This window comes from Rhinopithecus bieti, unplaced genomic scaffold (assembly GCF_001698545.2).
Source record: "Rhinopithecus bieti isolate Rb0 unplaced genomic scaffold, ASM169854v2 scaffold_13247, whole genome shotgun sequence".
Classification (NCBI taxonomy): domain Eukaryota; kingdom Metazoa; phylum Chordata; class Mammalia; order Primates; family Cercopithecidae; genus Rhinopithecus; species Rhinopithecus bieti.
This window is the reverse complement of record NW_016807505.1, coordinates 3,207,869-3,221,288: the sequence shown is the minus strand read 5'-3', so window position 1 is coordinate 3,221,288 and position 13,420 is coordinate 3,207,869. Positions and strand designations below refer to the sequence as shown.

The 13,420-nt window shown below is 42.8% G+C and overlaps 1 protein-coding gene across 4 annotated transcripts in view; it reads left to right on the top strand.

The window, feature by feature from the left end:
• The window catches only part of OCA2 (OCA2 melanosomal transmembrane protein), a 357,547-nt gene that overhangs the window by 288,293 nt on the left and 55,834 nt on the right, over positions 1-13,420 (top strand). Inside the window, exon 24 of one of the 4 annotated variants that reach the window (XM_017882411.1) lies at positions 9,494-9,902. The exons of the other annotated variants lie outside the window; for them this stretch is intronic. Coding sequence (XP_017737900.1) covers positions 9,494-9,551 — 58 coding nt within the window. The 3' untranslated portion in view covers positions 9,552-9,902. Of the gene's footprint in view, positions 1-9,493; positions 9,903-13,420 lie in introns of those variants that run through there. 4 annotated transcript variants of the gene reach the window in all.

The following is a 13,420-nucleotide window of genomic DNA, read 5'->3' as shown; positions in this document are numbered from 1 at the left end:
CTATATGGGCCGTAGATCTAAATGTGAAAAGCAAAATGTAATAAGATATTAGTGAACTAATGTACCTTTCCCTACCTCATTCCATACACACCGATCATTTCTATATGGGCCGTAGATCTAAATGTGAAAAGCAAAATGTAATAAGATATTAGTGAACTAATGTACCTTTCCCTACCTCATTCCATACACACCGATCAGTAGGACAACATCCGATAAACAGGACCCCAAAAGCACTAACAGGAAAGGATAAAGCAAGATCGGACTGTATTTAAGACCTTTTGATCATCGAAAGTTACCATTAAGGGCTTGAAAAAATAATTTACCAAGTGGGAGATTTTTCCTGTTTGTATTCCAGTAAAGGATTCATAGTGACATCATGGAAAGAGCTCCTACAAATCAATTAGGAAAAACTCCAGACCACCCCATAGAAAAATGAGCAACTTCACTCTCGTTTCACTAGAAGAAGACACCCAGTAGACAGTAATAATATGAAAAGATGCAGAACTTCCTTAGTTACAGGGAAATTCAAATGAAAACCACAGTGTCATTTTACACCACTCCCATCTGGATGATGAAATTGAAAAACATGAAAAGAAGCAAATATTGGTAAGGACATGAAACAATGGAATATATCCACTGCTAGTGGAAATGTAAATTACTTCCACTGCTTGAAAGGTTCATTTGCATGAACCCTCAGTCTCACTCTTAGGTGAGCCCCAACAGAAATACCACTTTATTTTCATTTAAGAATGTACTAGAATGTTCATAACAGCAGTAAAAATTGGATATACAATATATAACATCATGGAAGACTCTCAAGAACATAAGCCAGACATAAAAAAGGGCATAGATGATTTTAATGACATAAAGTACAAATATAGGAAAACTGATCTGTGCTGTTAGAAAATAGGATAGTGATTCCTCTTGGGGAGTGTGAAAATTAGGGGACTCATGAGGGGACTCTGGGTTCTAGTGATACTAGATCTTATGGCGTGCGTTCTCAGCTTGTAGTAATCCATTGATGTACAGGTATGATAAGTGCACTTTTTCTCTTTTTGTATTTATTCTCTATTCAGGGATTGCCTATGGGCTGCTCACTTGTTTTTGTGACTGAAGTTTTATTGGGACACAGATGTGCTTATTAAGTGATATATTATCCATAGCTACTTTCATGTTATAACAGAGAGTTAAGTTGCCAGATCCATGGTACTTCAAAATAAGCAAAAAGATTTTGTTAAGACACAGACAAGGAGATAGAGTACTGCAAATGTAAAATGTGTGTGCACATGCGAGCATGTGTATTGGGTGTGCATGTGCCTACGTGCTGTGAGTGTCTGTGTGTGGTGTGCATGGGTGCATATAGACAAATGTGCCTGTATGTATGTGAGCTTATATGTATGCATGTATGAGTGTGCCTGCGTGTGTATTATGTGTGTATGTGTGCATGTGTGGGTGAGGCGCGGGTGAGTTACATGTATGCATGGTGAGCCTTGTCTGTGCTGCACACTTTTATGGCAGGTACACACGTGTATGGAAGTGTGCACACATGTGTCTACTAATGTGGATGCATACATGTGTGGCCCATATCCACATGATTGTGCGTGTATGTGTGCATGTATGTGTGCATGTGTGAATTTTGATTTGGTGTGTACACATGTATACCTGTGTGGGTGTGCATGCATATGCATAGTTATGCCTGCATGCATCCATGTGTTTTCATGTACATACATGTATATGTTCATGTATGTGCCCATGTGGGTATACATGTCATAATATGTGTGTGTGTGTGTTTTATGTGTGTGTTCCAACTGAAGATTGTCAGTGAAATTTCTTTTTTGTCTTGTACAAGTACTTGCCTGAATTAACATTTCAGGGGCAGCAGCAGAATTACCAGAAAATGAATTAATTAGTCTTGCTCACTGTGGGAAAAATAAATAACCATCTTAAGAGTGTACATAACCTCTCTCATACAAAACAAACAAATGGAAACTGGTGCTTTTCTTGTGTTGTTATAGGCTTTGGAAATCATAGCCTCTGAAAGGAATTTAGCATTTTAAAAATAATAATTTACAGAAATACCTAAGACATTGAGGCATCAGTGTCTCAGTGTCTCACTTGAGACATTGTTTTGAAATATTGTTTTCTTTCTGGCAGAGGGAGGGCGCCTGCACCTCCCTCCAAGGAGAACAGTGTGTATTTCTCTTGTGCTGCCTGACCTTGCAACCCAGGACAGAATACTCACACACCATCTTGATGACAAATATTATAGCACCTTGAAATGTTTAGTAGGTGGTTAATCCCAAAGGTGAATTGCCACTTACAGTCTGTAACCAGGAAGAATAGTAGAATACTGAGAAATTATTCTTCTGTGTATTATTTACACATCTAAGCCATTTACTTTTTCAGCTCATAGGCCTTACTTGAGGCTGTTTTTGAATAAAGTGTTGACTGCTTTTCTAATTAACCAAGGTGCACACTTTATTTAGAGTTCCTTAGTTCTTCCTTGATATCCTTTTCTGTTCCAGGACCCCATCCGGGACCCCACTTCACCTTTCATCATCATGTCTCCCAAGTCTCTCCTTGGCTGTGACAGTTTCTCAGGCTTTCCTTGTTTTTGATGACCTTGACAGTTTTGAGGTCTGTCAGTCAGGTATCTTGTAGGATGGCACTAAAATGAGATTTGTCTGACATTTTTCTCATGATGTGACCAGGGTTGTGGATTTGGGGGAGAATGAGCACTGAGTCAAAGTGTCATTTCATCACACCCTGTGGAGAGCACCTACTCTCAGCCTGACTTATGGGCTGAGCTAGTGTCTGTCAGGTTGCTTCACTGCAGAGTTCCTCCCTTCCCCGCTTCTGTGCTGTGCTGGTTGGAGGGAAGTCACCACCAGCAAGCAACACTCAACAGGAAGGGAGCTGTGCTCCCCACTTGAGGACGAAGTATCTTTAGAAGATAGTTGGGATTCTTGTACATATATTTGTTTATGCTTCTCCCATTATTTACTTATTCAATCATTGATTTATATCAGTTTGGACTCACATACGTTTATTTTATGTTTTGAGTTATAATCCAATATTGCTTTATTTCTTACTCAACTTCTTCCCAGTTGTGGCCATTGGGAGCTCTTTCCATTGGTGCCTGCGTCCCATTGATGTGCTCCTAACATCGTGCTTGTTTTTCTTTCCTTGAGCCCTTCTTTATTTTAGAGCATTGCAATATGCTCCACACTCGTCTTGTATACTTTCTGCTCCAGTCCCAGAGTACACCATTTCTCCAAGAAGCCTTGTTCTCTTTTCTTGGAGACTGGTATTATAAGCCAAGATCTGGGTGAGCCAAGGTGTGCTCATCGATATTGGAATGTCATTCATTCGACATGCTCTCAGCTGATTGATAGAGCACAGAAATATATGCGTGTATACTAGTTTGTATATACAAACACACACACATTTATATACGTTGGTCTATGAATAGTTCTCATAAAAGCATCTATTTCTATGTTAAGCCAAGTCCGTATCGTTACCACATGGATAATTCTAGCCTCCACCCCTTGCACATGTGTAATCTCCTGCTCCAATGGGGAGAAACCTAATTCCCATCATCCACAATCTGTTTACTTAATCATTCACTTCCAGTACTATGTATATCAGTTTCAGAATTTGTCATTAGTACTCTCACGGGAAACGCCTTCAGCGTCCACAGTACAGTGAGCTTGTACAGTTACTTCTCCCTTGGAGATGGACGAGGCAGTGGGGGACCTTGGCTACTGTAACCCTGCTCTGACGTTGTCCCCTGCCTCCTGTGACATGTTATGTGACTGCTCACTTCTCCTAGACGTTGTTACTTGACATCTGTATGTGTATGATATTTTCTGCTTACTACACAGGCCATTGCCTTCCTTCTGCTTCTATTTCTGCTGCTTCGACTTGTTGAATGGTGACCGGCTGGTTGACAGAGGATTGAGCACCTTCTCTTGGGTGTATGTTCCTCATTTGGTCCTCACAGCAGCCTTGTGAAATAGGTATTATTAACCATATTGAACAGCTGAGGAAACAGAATGATTCTCATTTTATTTTATAAAAATATTTCAGTAGTCTCTGTCAGGAGTTTTACCCCACTTGTAAGCTAGCAAGCTAGCCTGGCACAGTGTCACGGATACTGACAGGAGATACGAGCCTCAGGACTTTGTTCCCCAGGCCACAGTAGGCAGCATGAGTAGAAGCCTTCCTGGGTCTGGCAACACTTGCACATGCCGTAATTTGTGTCAGGAGAGGAATTTGGCACTTAGGAAACACAAATCCATTTTGCAGGACAAAAAGCATCCCTGCCTTTTGCTCCAGAGGGACATATCTCTGTGTTTCAGGGCTGGTGGGCTGTGCATGCATCTTTGAAAAGATAGCCTGGAACAAAGGCAGTCAGTTCTTCTGCTTAGAAGATGAATGGGAACTTTCCATTCAGTTTTGCCCAGCTGCATCCTCACATCAGATTCACCTTCCCAGAGCACCACGCAGGTGCTCCTGCTGAAACGCCTGCTTCTGTTACTCCCGTGTTCAGAAGCCTCTCCAGACTCTTCAGGGTCTGTTAATTTCTATGGCATGACAACTCTTTTGTGGCATTCATCACCTTTTGCCTTCTTTTATGTCTTCTGTTTCCTATACTATTAGACTGTAAAATTCTTGAGAGTAGAGATGATATTTAATTTAATTAATTAATGTATTTATTTATTTTTGGAGATAGAGTCTCCCTCTGTTACCCAGGCTGGAGTGCAGTGGCACGATCCCTGCTCACTGCAATCTCCACCTCCCAGGTTCAAGCAATTCTCCTGCCTCAGCCTCCTGAGGAACTGGGATTACAGGCATGTGCCACCACACCCAGCTGATTTTGTATACTTAGTAGAGACAGGGTTTCACCATGTTAGCCAGGCTGATCTCAAACTCCTGACCTCAAGTGCTCCTCCCACCTCAGTCTCCCAAAGTGCTGGGATTATAGGTGCGAGCCACTGCACCAGCCAGAGGTGATATTTTAAAAAGCATTCTAGTAGCTGATAATGTTTAGTATAATAGCTATAGGTTTTTCAATAAATGTTAAATTGAATGGATGTTTTCAGTCTTCCTGAAAAAAATGAGAAATACATTTCTTAGGGCTTAAAATTTGGACTTCTGATTCACCTTTCCTAATGTATCATTTTATTAGAAGTTAGATTACTAGAAATGATCAGAGTCAACATGTCAATTACACATACACATGCACAGACATCTACATCCCACTCAAGTATGTAAAAGTACGTGCCCCTCTTATGAGGATCCCTAAGTTTTATATACAGACCCTTCTGTTTAGGACCAACAGGTTCGTATGCTCCCTGTGCAGTAACAGATTCACTCCACTGAGACAGCAGGTTTTGCAGCAGAGAAACAGTGTAATGATCTCACAGAGTGCTAAAGGAGGAGATGGGAGGAGACCTGCAAATTCATCTCCTGGGGTTCTGGGCTGGAGTTTCTGAGAGGACCATGGAGGGTGAGGGGCTGGAAAATTGGAGTGGTGATTGGTTGGGGTATGGAGGGTGAAATCATCAGGATGTGGAAACTTCATTTGCTGGTGAGTGAGCTCCTATGGGACCCTTCAGACCAGCTGAGCCAGTAGTTTCATCAGTATGCAGGACCTGAAGGAATGTCTCACAGGGAAAACTTAACATTTCGTAATGTTCGAGTTGTTATTTATAGAGCAGTTAAGGGAAGCTGTAATCTTGTAACAGAGTCTGCCTGATTCTGGGGCAAGAGGCAGCAAACAGCTCAGGGGAAGCAAGTCAGAGAGCAGCCAACCTAGTGATCAACGCTGAGTGGCTGAGTGTGCTGTACGCTGGGTTTACGGTTGCTTCTCCCCCTCCCTTCTTCCCTAATTAATTTAATAAAGCTTACAGGGATGGTTTAACTTCCTTCATGAGGCTTCCATTCTAGACTAGGAGACTGGTCATCTACATAAATAAAGAAGGTGAAAAATACAGACAGGATAGCATGGGTTCCAGGTAAAGAGGAGAGTAAGGATGCCAGGAGCGCAGAACCTAGAGGGACGGCCATGGCCTGGGTTGCTGGCCTTGGTTTTGTGATCGGGTCAAATAAATGGTGAGAATAGAGAAAGGCTTTCCTAGGAAGCACCTGACCTGAGCGGAGACATGGGGAAAGGGAGGCCTGACCTCTGCTGGGTGTGATCGACCCATCTTATCAGTCACTGCAGTGGGTGGCTCTGGAGGGCAGCGAGGGGCAGTGGGGTGCCGTTGCCTTTGGTGTCACTCAGAGGTTGTCACCAGAAGTCTTTGAGCAGAGAAGCCTCCTGCTCCTATAGGCCACGTCCAAGCAGGAAACAGGGTGGCTCCAGTGGGAAATTTCCGATTACAGGGAATATTTATAAGGATGTGGGCAAGGGAAAATTCAGTAGCTGTAGGGCATCGTCATCCTGGGCATGAAGGGATAGGAGAGGGAGGAGCTATGGGAACCGAGGGAAAGGGGCAGGAGAAAGCCCTGTGGACAGTAGAGCCATGGGACGTCTTCCCTGCGAAGCCACACAGCGTTTATTGTTTCTCAGTGGCTGGGAAGAGGTTCTTCACCACCGGGGGGCTGGGGTGCTGAGAAATCCACCCACACTTAGGAATGGGACATGGGGTCTGGTCTTTCTTAAACAAATGAAGTAAGGTCCCTGGTGGCTACATTATATCAGAAGAGCAGGTATCTGAAAATACAGCTTATAATTGTAGCGATATAACATTTTACCTGGGTGAGAGTGGATTGCTCAGGACAGCTGGAGAAAGACCTAAGATGTAGCCTTACACTTCCCAGTGATTCTGTGTGAACATTCTGAGCTTCTGTGTTGATTCATGTTTTTAAAAATGTATTTTTTTCTTTCTTCCTCTGTCCCTCCCTCTCTTCCTTCTTCTAATGTAAGTTCCCTTTCAGAGATAATTAGCATTGATAGTTTATAATGAATATAATTATTTTCTTTTTTTAAAAAATTTTTTGTTTTGTTTTGTTTTTTTTGAGACGGAGTTTTGCTCTTGATGCCCAGGCTGGAGTGCAATGGCGAAATCTTGGCTCACTGCAACTACCACCTACCAGGTTCAAGTGATTCTCCTGCCTCAGCCTCCTGAGCAGCTGGGATTACAGGCACCCACCACCACGCCTGACTAATTTTTTTTGTATTTTTGGAAGAGACGAGGTTTCTCCATGTTGGTCAGGCTGGTCTCGAACTCCTGACCTCAGGTGATCTGCCTGCCACAGCCTCCCAAAGTGCTGGGATCATAGGCGTAAGCCACCCTCCCAGCCTCAATATGATTATTTTATTTGTAAAACATAAACATGGGGGCCACTGTGTGTCCTCTTCTGAGCCTTGTTTTTGTATTGTTTTGTCTTAGACCTAACAATAAAACCTGAAGGCAGTGCGTGTCAGCATTCACTGACTCTCCCACTTGCTCGTGGTCGCATGTGTTCCATCCTCTGAGGGGTCATTGTTTATTCACGTGATCTGTTGGTGGGCATGTAAGTGCTTTCTAGACTCTTGCTAGCCTTGTGTGTATGTCTTTGGGACTAGAAGTGGAATTGCTAGTGTAGGGGTTCTTGGTTATTTAATTGGCTAGATAGTGCCAAATTGCCCTTTCAGTAAGTTGCAGTGATTCACCTTGCCCCAGGAGCTGTGAATACAGACGCCTGTTCTCTAAACCCTCACCAACGTGGTATGCCATCTTTTCTTCATTGCCAGTTTGGTGGGTAAAAAATGGTACCTCATTATATAATTGTTGGTTTAAACTACTTTTGAGGGCCTTATTTCTGACTGCCTGGCCCTGCTGCAGGTGCATCGTCTGGGCACAGGCACCAAGAGGGCTTTCCCAGAGCCTCTTCCCTCTGCTCCTGACCATGTGACACGAACAGCAGTCTTGGCCCAGTCTCTTCTGTGACATGCCACAGAGTTCACCTGGGCAGAGGCTTGCGGCAAATGGGAAGCTTCTCCCCATTCATTTAGTTAAAATCATGTCCCCCAATCATTTCTGTTCTTCTTTTCTGTTATCTTACTGGGCTGAGGGTTGGCCTTTAGTCTTCCCTGCCCTTCCCGCAGCCCTCCAGGAAACCTGCTCTCCCTGGGCCCTGGGATGCTGCTTTTGTGATGGCCACGTCATCTCCTCATGTTCCTTGGGGTAAAATCATATATATATATATATATATTCATATATATGTTCCTAGCATAAAGAATATGTAGGTGTATAAACATATACACACACACATATATATATATTGAGAGAGAGAGAGAGAGAGACAGAGAGACAGTCTCACTCTGTAGTCCAGACTGGAATGCAGTGGCACAATCTTGGTTCACTGCAACCTCTGCCTCCCAGGCTCAAGCAATTCTTGTGCCTCAGCCACCTGAGTAGCTGGGATTACAGGTGGCCACCATCATGCCCAGCTAATTTTTGTATTTTCAATAGAGATGGGGTTTTGCCATATTGGCCAGGCTGGTCTCGAACTCCTGACCTCAAGTGATCCACCTGCCTCAGCCTCCCAATGTGCTGGGATTTCAGGCATGAGCCACCATGCCCGGCCCACATTTTTATTTTAATATGAACATACCTGTGCTTAGAATGATGATACAGCAATCTTAAAGACTAGCTGAACCAAACTTACCTTTAAATACCTCATACTTTAGTAGTTTCAAGTTTTCTATGACTATTCAGTAGATGATTGAAAGCTGTTTTGTAATTTTGTTACTGTTCTAAATATGTCAAGTGTTCTGTGCTGGCTTCCTCAGTCTTTTGTCAATGGGCATCATTGTATGTCTTCAATATATCTCCATTATCTTTTATTTACTGTTATACACTTTATGCACTTCAGTCTTCCATCTTATTCAATATTTTTCATGCTTCTTTATTATCACATTCTTCTTCTACTTATAAAATTCTGTGTTCTTTCTTGCTTTTTTAATTAAAAAAAAACTGGATTGAAGAGAGGTTGGTTAATGGGTACAAATACATAGTTAAATAGAAGAAATCAGACCTCATTTCTCATAGACCAGGAGGGTGACTGTAGTTAACATTAATTGATTGTATGTTTCAAAGAATAATTGTATGTTTCAGAGAATAATTTGAATGTTCCCAGCATAAAGAAAAGATAGATATTTAAGGTGATGGGTGTTCCAATTAGCCTGTTTGGTCTTTACACATTACTTGAATGTATCAAATTAACACATATACTCTGAAAATATGTACATGTGTTATGTATGAATAAAATAGTAATTAAAAAAGAAAACTGTGATTTTCTCCTATCTTCATCTTTCCTCTATAGATTTTATAAGATGCAGGACAGGGTGATTGGTTTCCTCTTGGCTCTAGGTTTAAGAGATTTCTTTAGATCACTGCTTTCTGAAGAGGCATTGGATTTGCTATTTCCAGTCTTTCGAGTGTGAAATATGTGTGAGAAGCCTCTTTCTTCTCCATCATGAATTTCAGTGTCCCACTAGGCACCACTGTAATGATGAGCTGAGCAATCCAATGGATACTTCCTCCTGGTGGAAATGAGCGATCTGACGGATGCTTCCTCCTGGTGGAAATGAGCGGTCTGAGGATGCTTCCTCCTGGTGGAAATGAGAGATCTGACGGATGCTTCCTCCTGGTGGAAATGAGCGGTCCAAGGATGCCTCCTCCTGGTGGAAACGAGCAATCTGAAGGATGCTTCCTCCTGGTGGGAATGAGGGATCCGACAGACGCCTCCTCCTGGTGGGAATGAGTGGTCCGACGGATGATTCCTCCTGGTGGGAATGAGCGATCAGACCGATGTCTCCTCCTGGTGGAAATGAGCATCTGATGGATACCTCCTCCTGGTGGAAAAGCCTGGAATGAAGATGAAAGGTCCCTTTTAATGAACTTTAATATCTCATGGCTTTTATTCCTTTTTACTCTGCTTTGAAAGTAAAGGTTTGTTGGAACCTAGAAGACTGTGAACATTTCCTCTCATTTCTATGTCACTTGGTCACTCTTCCCTCGCAGGCTGTGTGTATATCTGTGTGTGTGTGTGTATCTGTGTGTGTGTGTTTATGTGTCTGTGTGTGTCTTTGTGTGTATGTGTGTGTGTGGATGCATATGTGTGCCTGTGTATAGTGAGGGGTGCCGGTGAAGAAGTGGATGGAAGCAGGTCAGCCCCTCCTGCTGGGTTCAGGAGGGTGGAGGGGAGAGAGGCCCTTCCCACTCAGCTGGGACCCCGGAGAGCCTGCACCCCATTTCTCATCCTGATGTGGAGTAGCTGCATGATGGTGGCCCAGGAGCTGTGGTGGACTCTGCCCTTTGCCCTCACACTCGTGAGGCAATGCCAACCCCAGAGACCTGCAGCACCTGCCCGCTTCTCCTTGTTCCTCTGCCCAGAGAAGCACCGAGTTCTCAGCAGCGACCCCTCCTGACCCCTGACCCCTGTGCTGCTCTCTTGCCCTCTCTATGTGAATGGGGTAGGGGCACTGGTGCAGGAGCCTCCTGGGGAGGGGGCAGCAGGGAGTCTCTGGGGCGTCTGTAGTGGGCATGTGGGGGAGTGGGGAGGAGGAAGAAAGAAGGCCTGTGATGGAGGAGGGGCATCTTAGGCATGAAGCAGCTGCTGGGTTGGCTGGGGTGAGGGCCATGGCACAGCCTTAGTGTTTTACTTCTAGTCAACGCAACCATAGCAGCTCAAGTTGCAGTGAGGGACAGGTCCTGTTCATGTGCATGGTGTGCCCCTGGGGAATCCTCACACCCCAGGTTTCTCCCTTTAAGTAAAAGGGGGCTCTCTTTTGGTTCCTTTTGCAATTGGATATTACTGGGAACTTTAAAAAAGGAAAGCAAGCTAAGTGTTTTATATTCTGAACTTGGAATGAATAATAACTAAAATGCCAGTCCCATGGGACAAAGTGGAATTTGTCATTTCACATTGCAGCTTAACGTATAATTGGCTTTAACTAATCTTTTTTTAATGAAAGATTTTTTTTTAAAGTTTTATTTCTCTTTAAGTCAATATAAAAACCTATCATGAACTTTTTCCCTGGAGAGACTGCCACCCCTGTCACTGCCTGTGCATGAAATCGGTGAGGGAGGCCAGCACCTTCCCTGCATCTGCACCTGTCAGGGATGCCAGTCCTCTCCTTGTGCCCCTGACTCACCCAGAGAAAATATTTTCTCTCAAAGATTTTTCTTTCGGAAACCACTTACAATCTTAGAATCAAATACTTAGGGGTATTCTTTATTTTGTTGTTGAAAGGAGTTTGGGTAGTTTTATGGGCCGAAGGTCGTGGTGGCTTTTGATAAATGTAAGTTGTCCTGCAGGAAGCCGCTGACTGATGAGAGGTGTTTACTCCAACATTTATCCCATGGTTGTGTCAACTTTGTTATCGGTGCAGAGTCAGTTAACAAATACACTCCACTTTTTTGTGGACGTTATTTATAGAATTATTTTATGGAATGCACAAATCCAACTTCAAGGTCATTTTTTAAAAAGTGGTTTGAAATGAAAATGAAGTGATTCTGGCCCTGTTTAATCACCATTAAGCCCTTGAGCCACAAGGTGGGTGCAGGGGAGAGGGTCCTGTTTGCTGAGGTGCTGGGCTTGCAAACAGGAGCCCTTCTTATGACGCCCTTCTTATGAGCTTGCCACAGACACTCAGATATCCAGTGACCTGGTCTTATTAGCTTCATTTTAGAGGTCAGGAAGCTGACACTCATATGGCTTATGTAGCTTGGTCTTGTTGCCAAAGCCAGACTGAGATAGAGAGGCAAACACACATGGACACTGCCCAACCCCAGACACACCATGGCCCTGTGTCCCTACAGAGAGCACAAAAAGGTAAGCCTTTATTACACTCCGAAACAGCAGTAAGCCATTTTCTTTTCTTGATTGACTTACAAATTGAAAAAAGAAATCAATAGACCTGCATTTTCTAAGCTTCAAAAGCTGGTAACTGTTTTTTCAGTTTAAATTTTGCTTTTAATTTCAATAGCTTTGGGGGGTACAAGTGCTTTTGGGTACATGGATGAATGATATAATGGTGGATTCTGAGATTTCAGTGCACCTGTCACCTGAGGAGTGTACATTGTACCCAATATGTAATTTTTTATGTCACACCTCCCTCTCACCCTCCCCATTCTGAATCTCCACAATCCATTATATCACTCTGTATGCCCTTGCATACTCAAGCTTAGCTCCCACTTACAAGTGAGAACATGTGGTATTTAGTTTTCCATTCCTGAGTTACTTCACTTAGAATAATGGCCTCCAGCTCCATCCAGGTAGCTGCAAAAGACATTATTTCTTTTTATGGCTAAGTGGTATTCCATGGTGTATATATAGCACATTTTCTTTGTCACTCAGTGGTTAGTGGGCACTTAGGTTGGCGCCATATCTTTGCAGTTGTGAATTGTGCTGCCATAAACATGCATGTACAGGTATCTTTTTCATAGAATGACTTCTTTGCCTTTGGGTAGACACTCAGTAGTGGGATTGCTGGATCAAATGGTAGACCTGCTTTTAGTTCTCTAAGGAATCTCTGCATAGTTTTCCATAGAGGTTGTACTAATTTACATTCCCACCCGCAGGGTAAAAGCATTCCTTTTTCATGACATCCACATCAACATCTGCTGTTTTTTGACTTTTTAATAGTGGCCATTTTTGCAAGAGTAAGATGGCATCTCATTGTGGTTTTGATTTGCATTTCCCTCATAATGAGTGATGTTGGCATTTTATCATATGTTTGTTGGCCATTTGTATATCTTATTCTGAGAATTCTCTATTAATGTCCTTTGTCCACTTTCTGATGGGATTATTTGCTTTTTTTTCTTGCAGATTTGTTTTTTCCCTATAGATTCTGGATACTAGTCCTTTGTCGGATGCATAGTTTGCAAATATTTTTTCCCACTCTGTGGGTTGTCTGATTATTATTATTAAGCTTTTTAACTTAATTAGGTTCCATTTATTTACTTTCATTTTTGTCACATTTACTTCTGCCATGGATTCTTTGCCCAGGCCAGTGTCCAGAAGAGCTTTCCCAAGGTTATCTTCTAGAATGTTTGTGATGTCAGGTCTTAGATTTAAATCTCGGATCCATCTTGAGTTGATTTTTGTACCAGGTGAGGGGTAGAGATACAGTTTCATTCTTCTTCATTTGGCTAGTCAGTTTTCCCAGTGTCATTTAGTAAACAGGGTGTCCTTTTCCCAATTTATGTTTCTGTTTGCTTTGTCACAGGTCAGTTGGCTACAAGTATTTGGCTTTGTTTCTGACTTTCATTGGTCTATGTGCCTGCTTTTATACCAGTACCAGGCTGTGTTGGTAACTATAGCCTTGTAGCATAATTTGAAGTCCAATAACGTGATGTCTCAAGATTTGTTCTTTTTGCTTAAGTTTGCTTTATCTATTCAGGCTCCTTTTTTTTTTTTT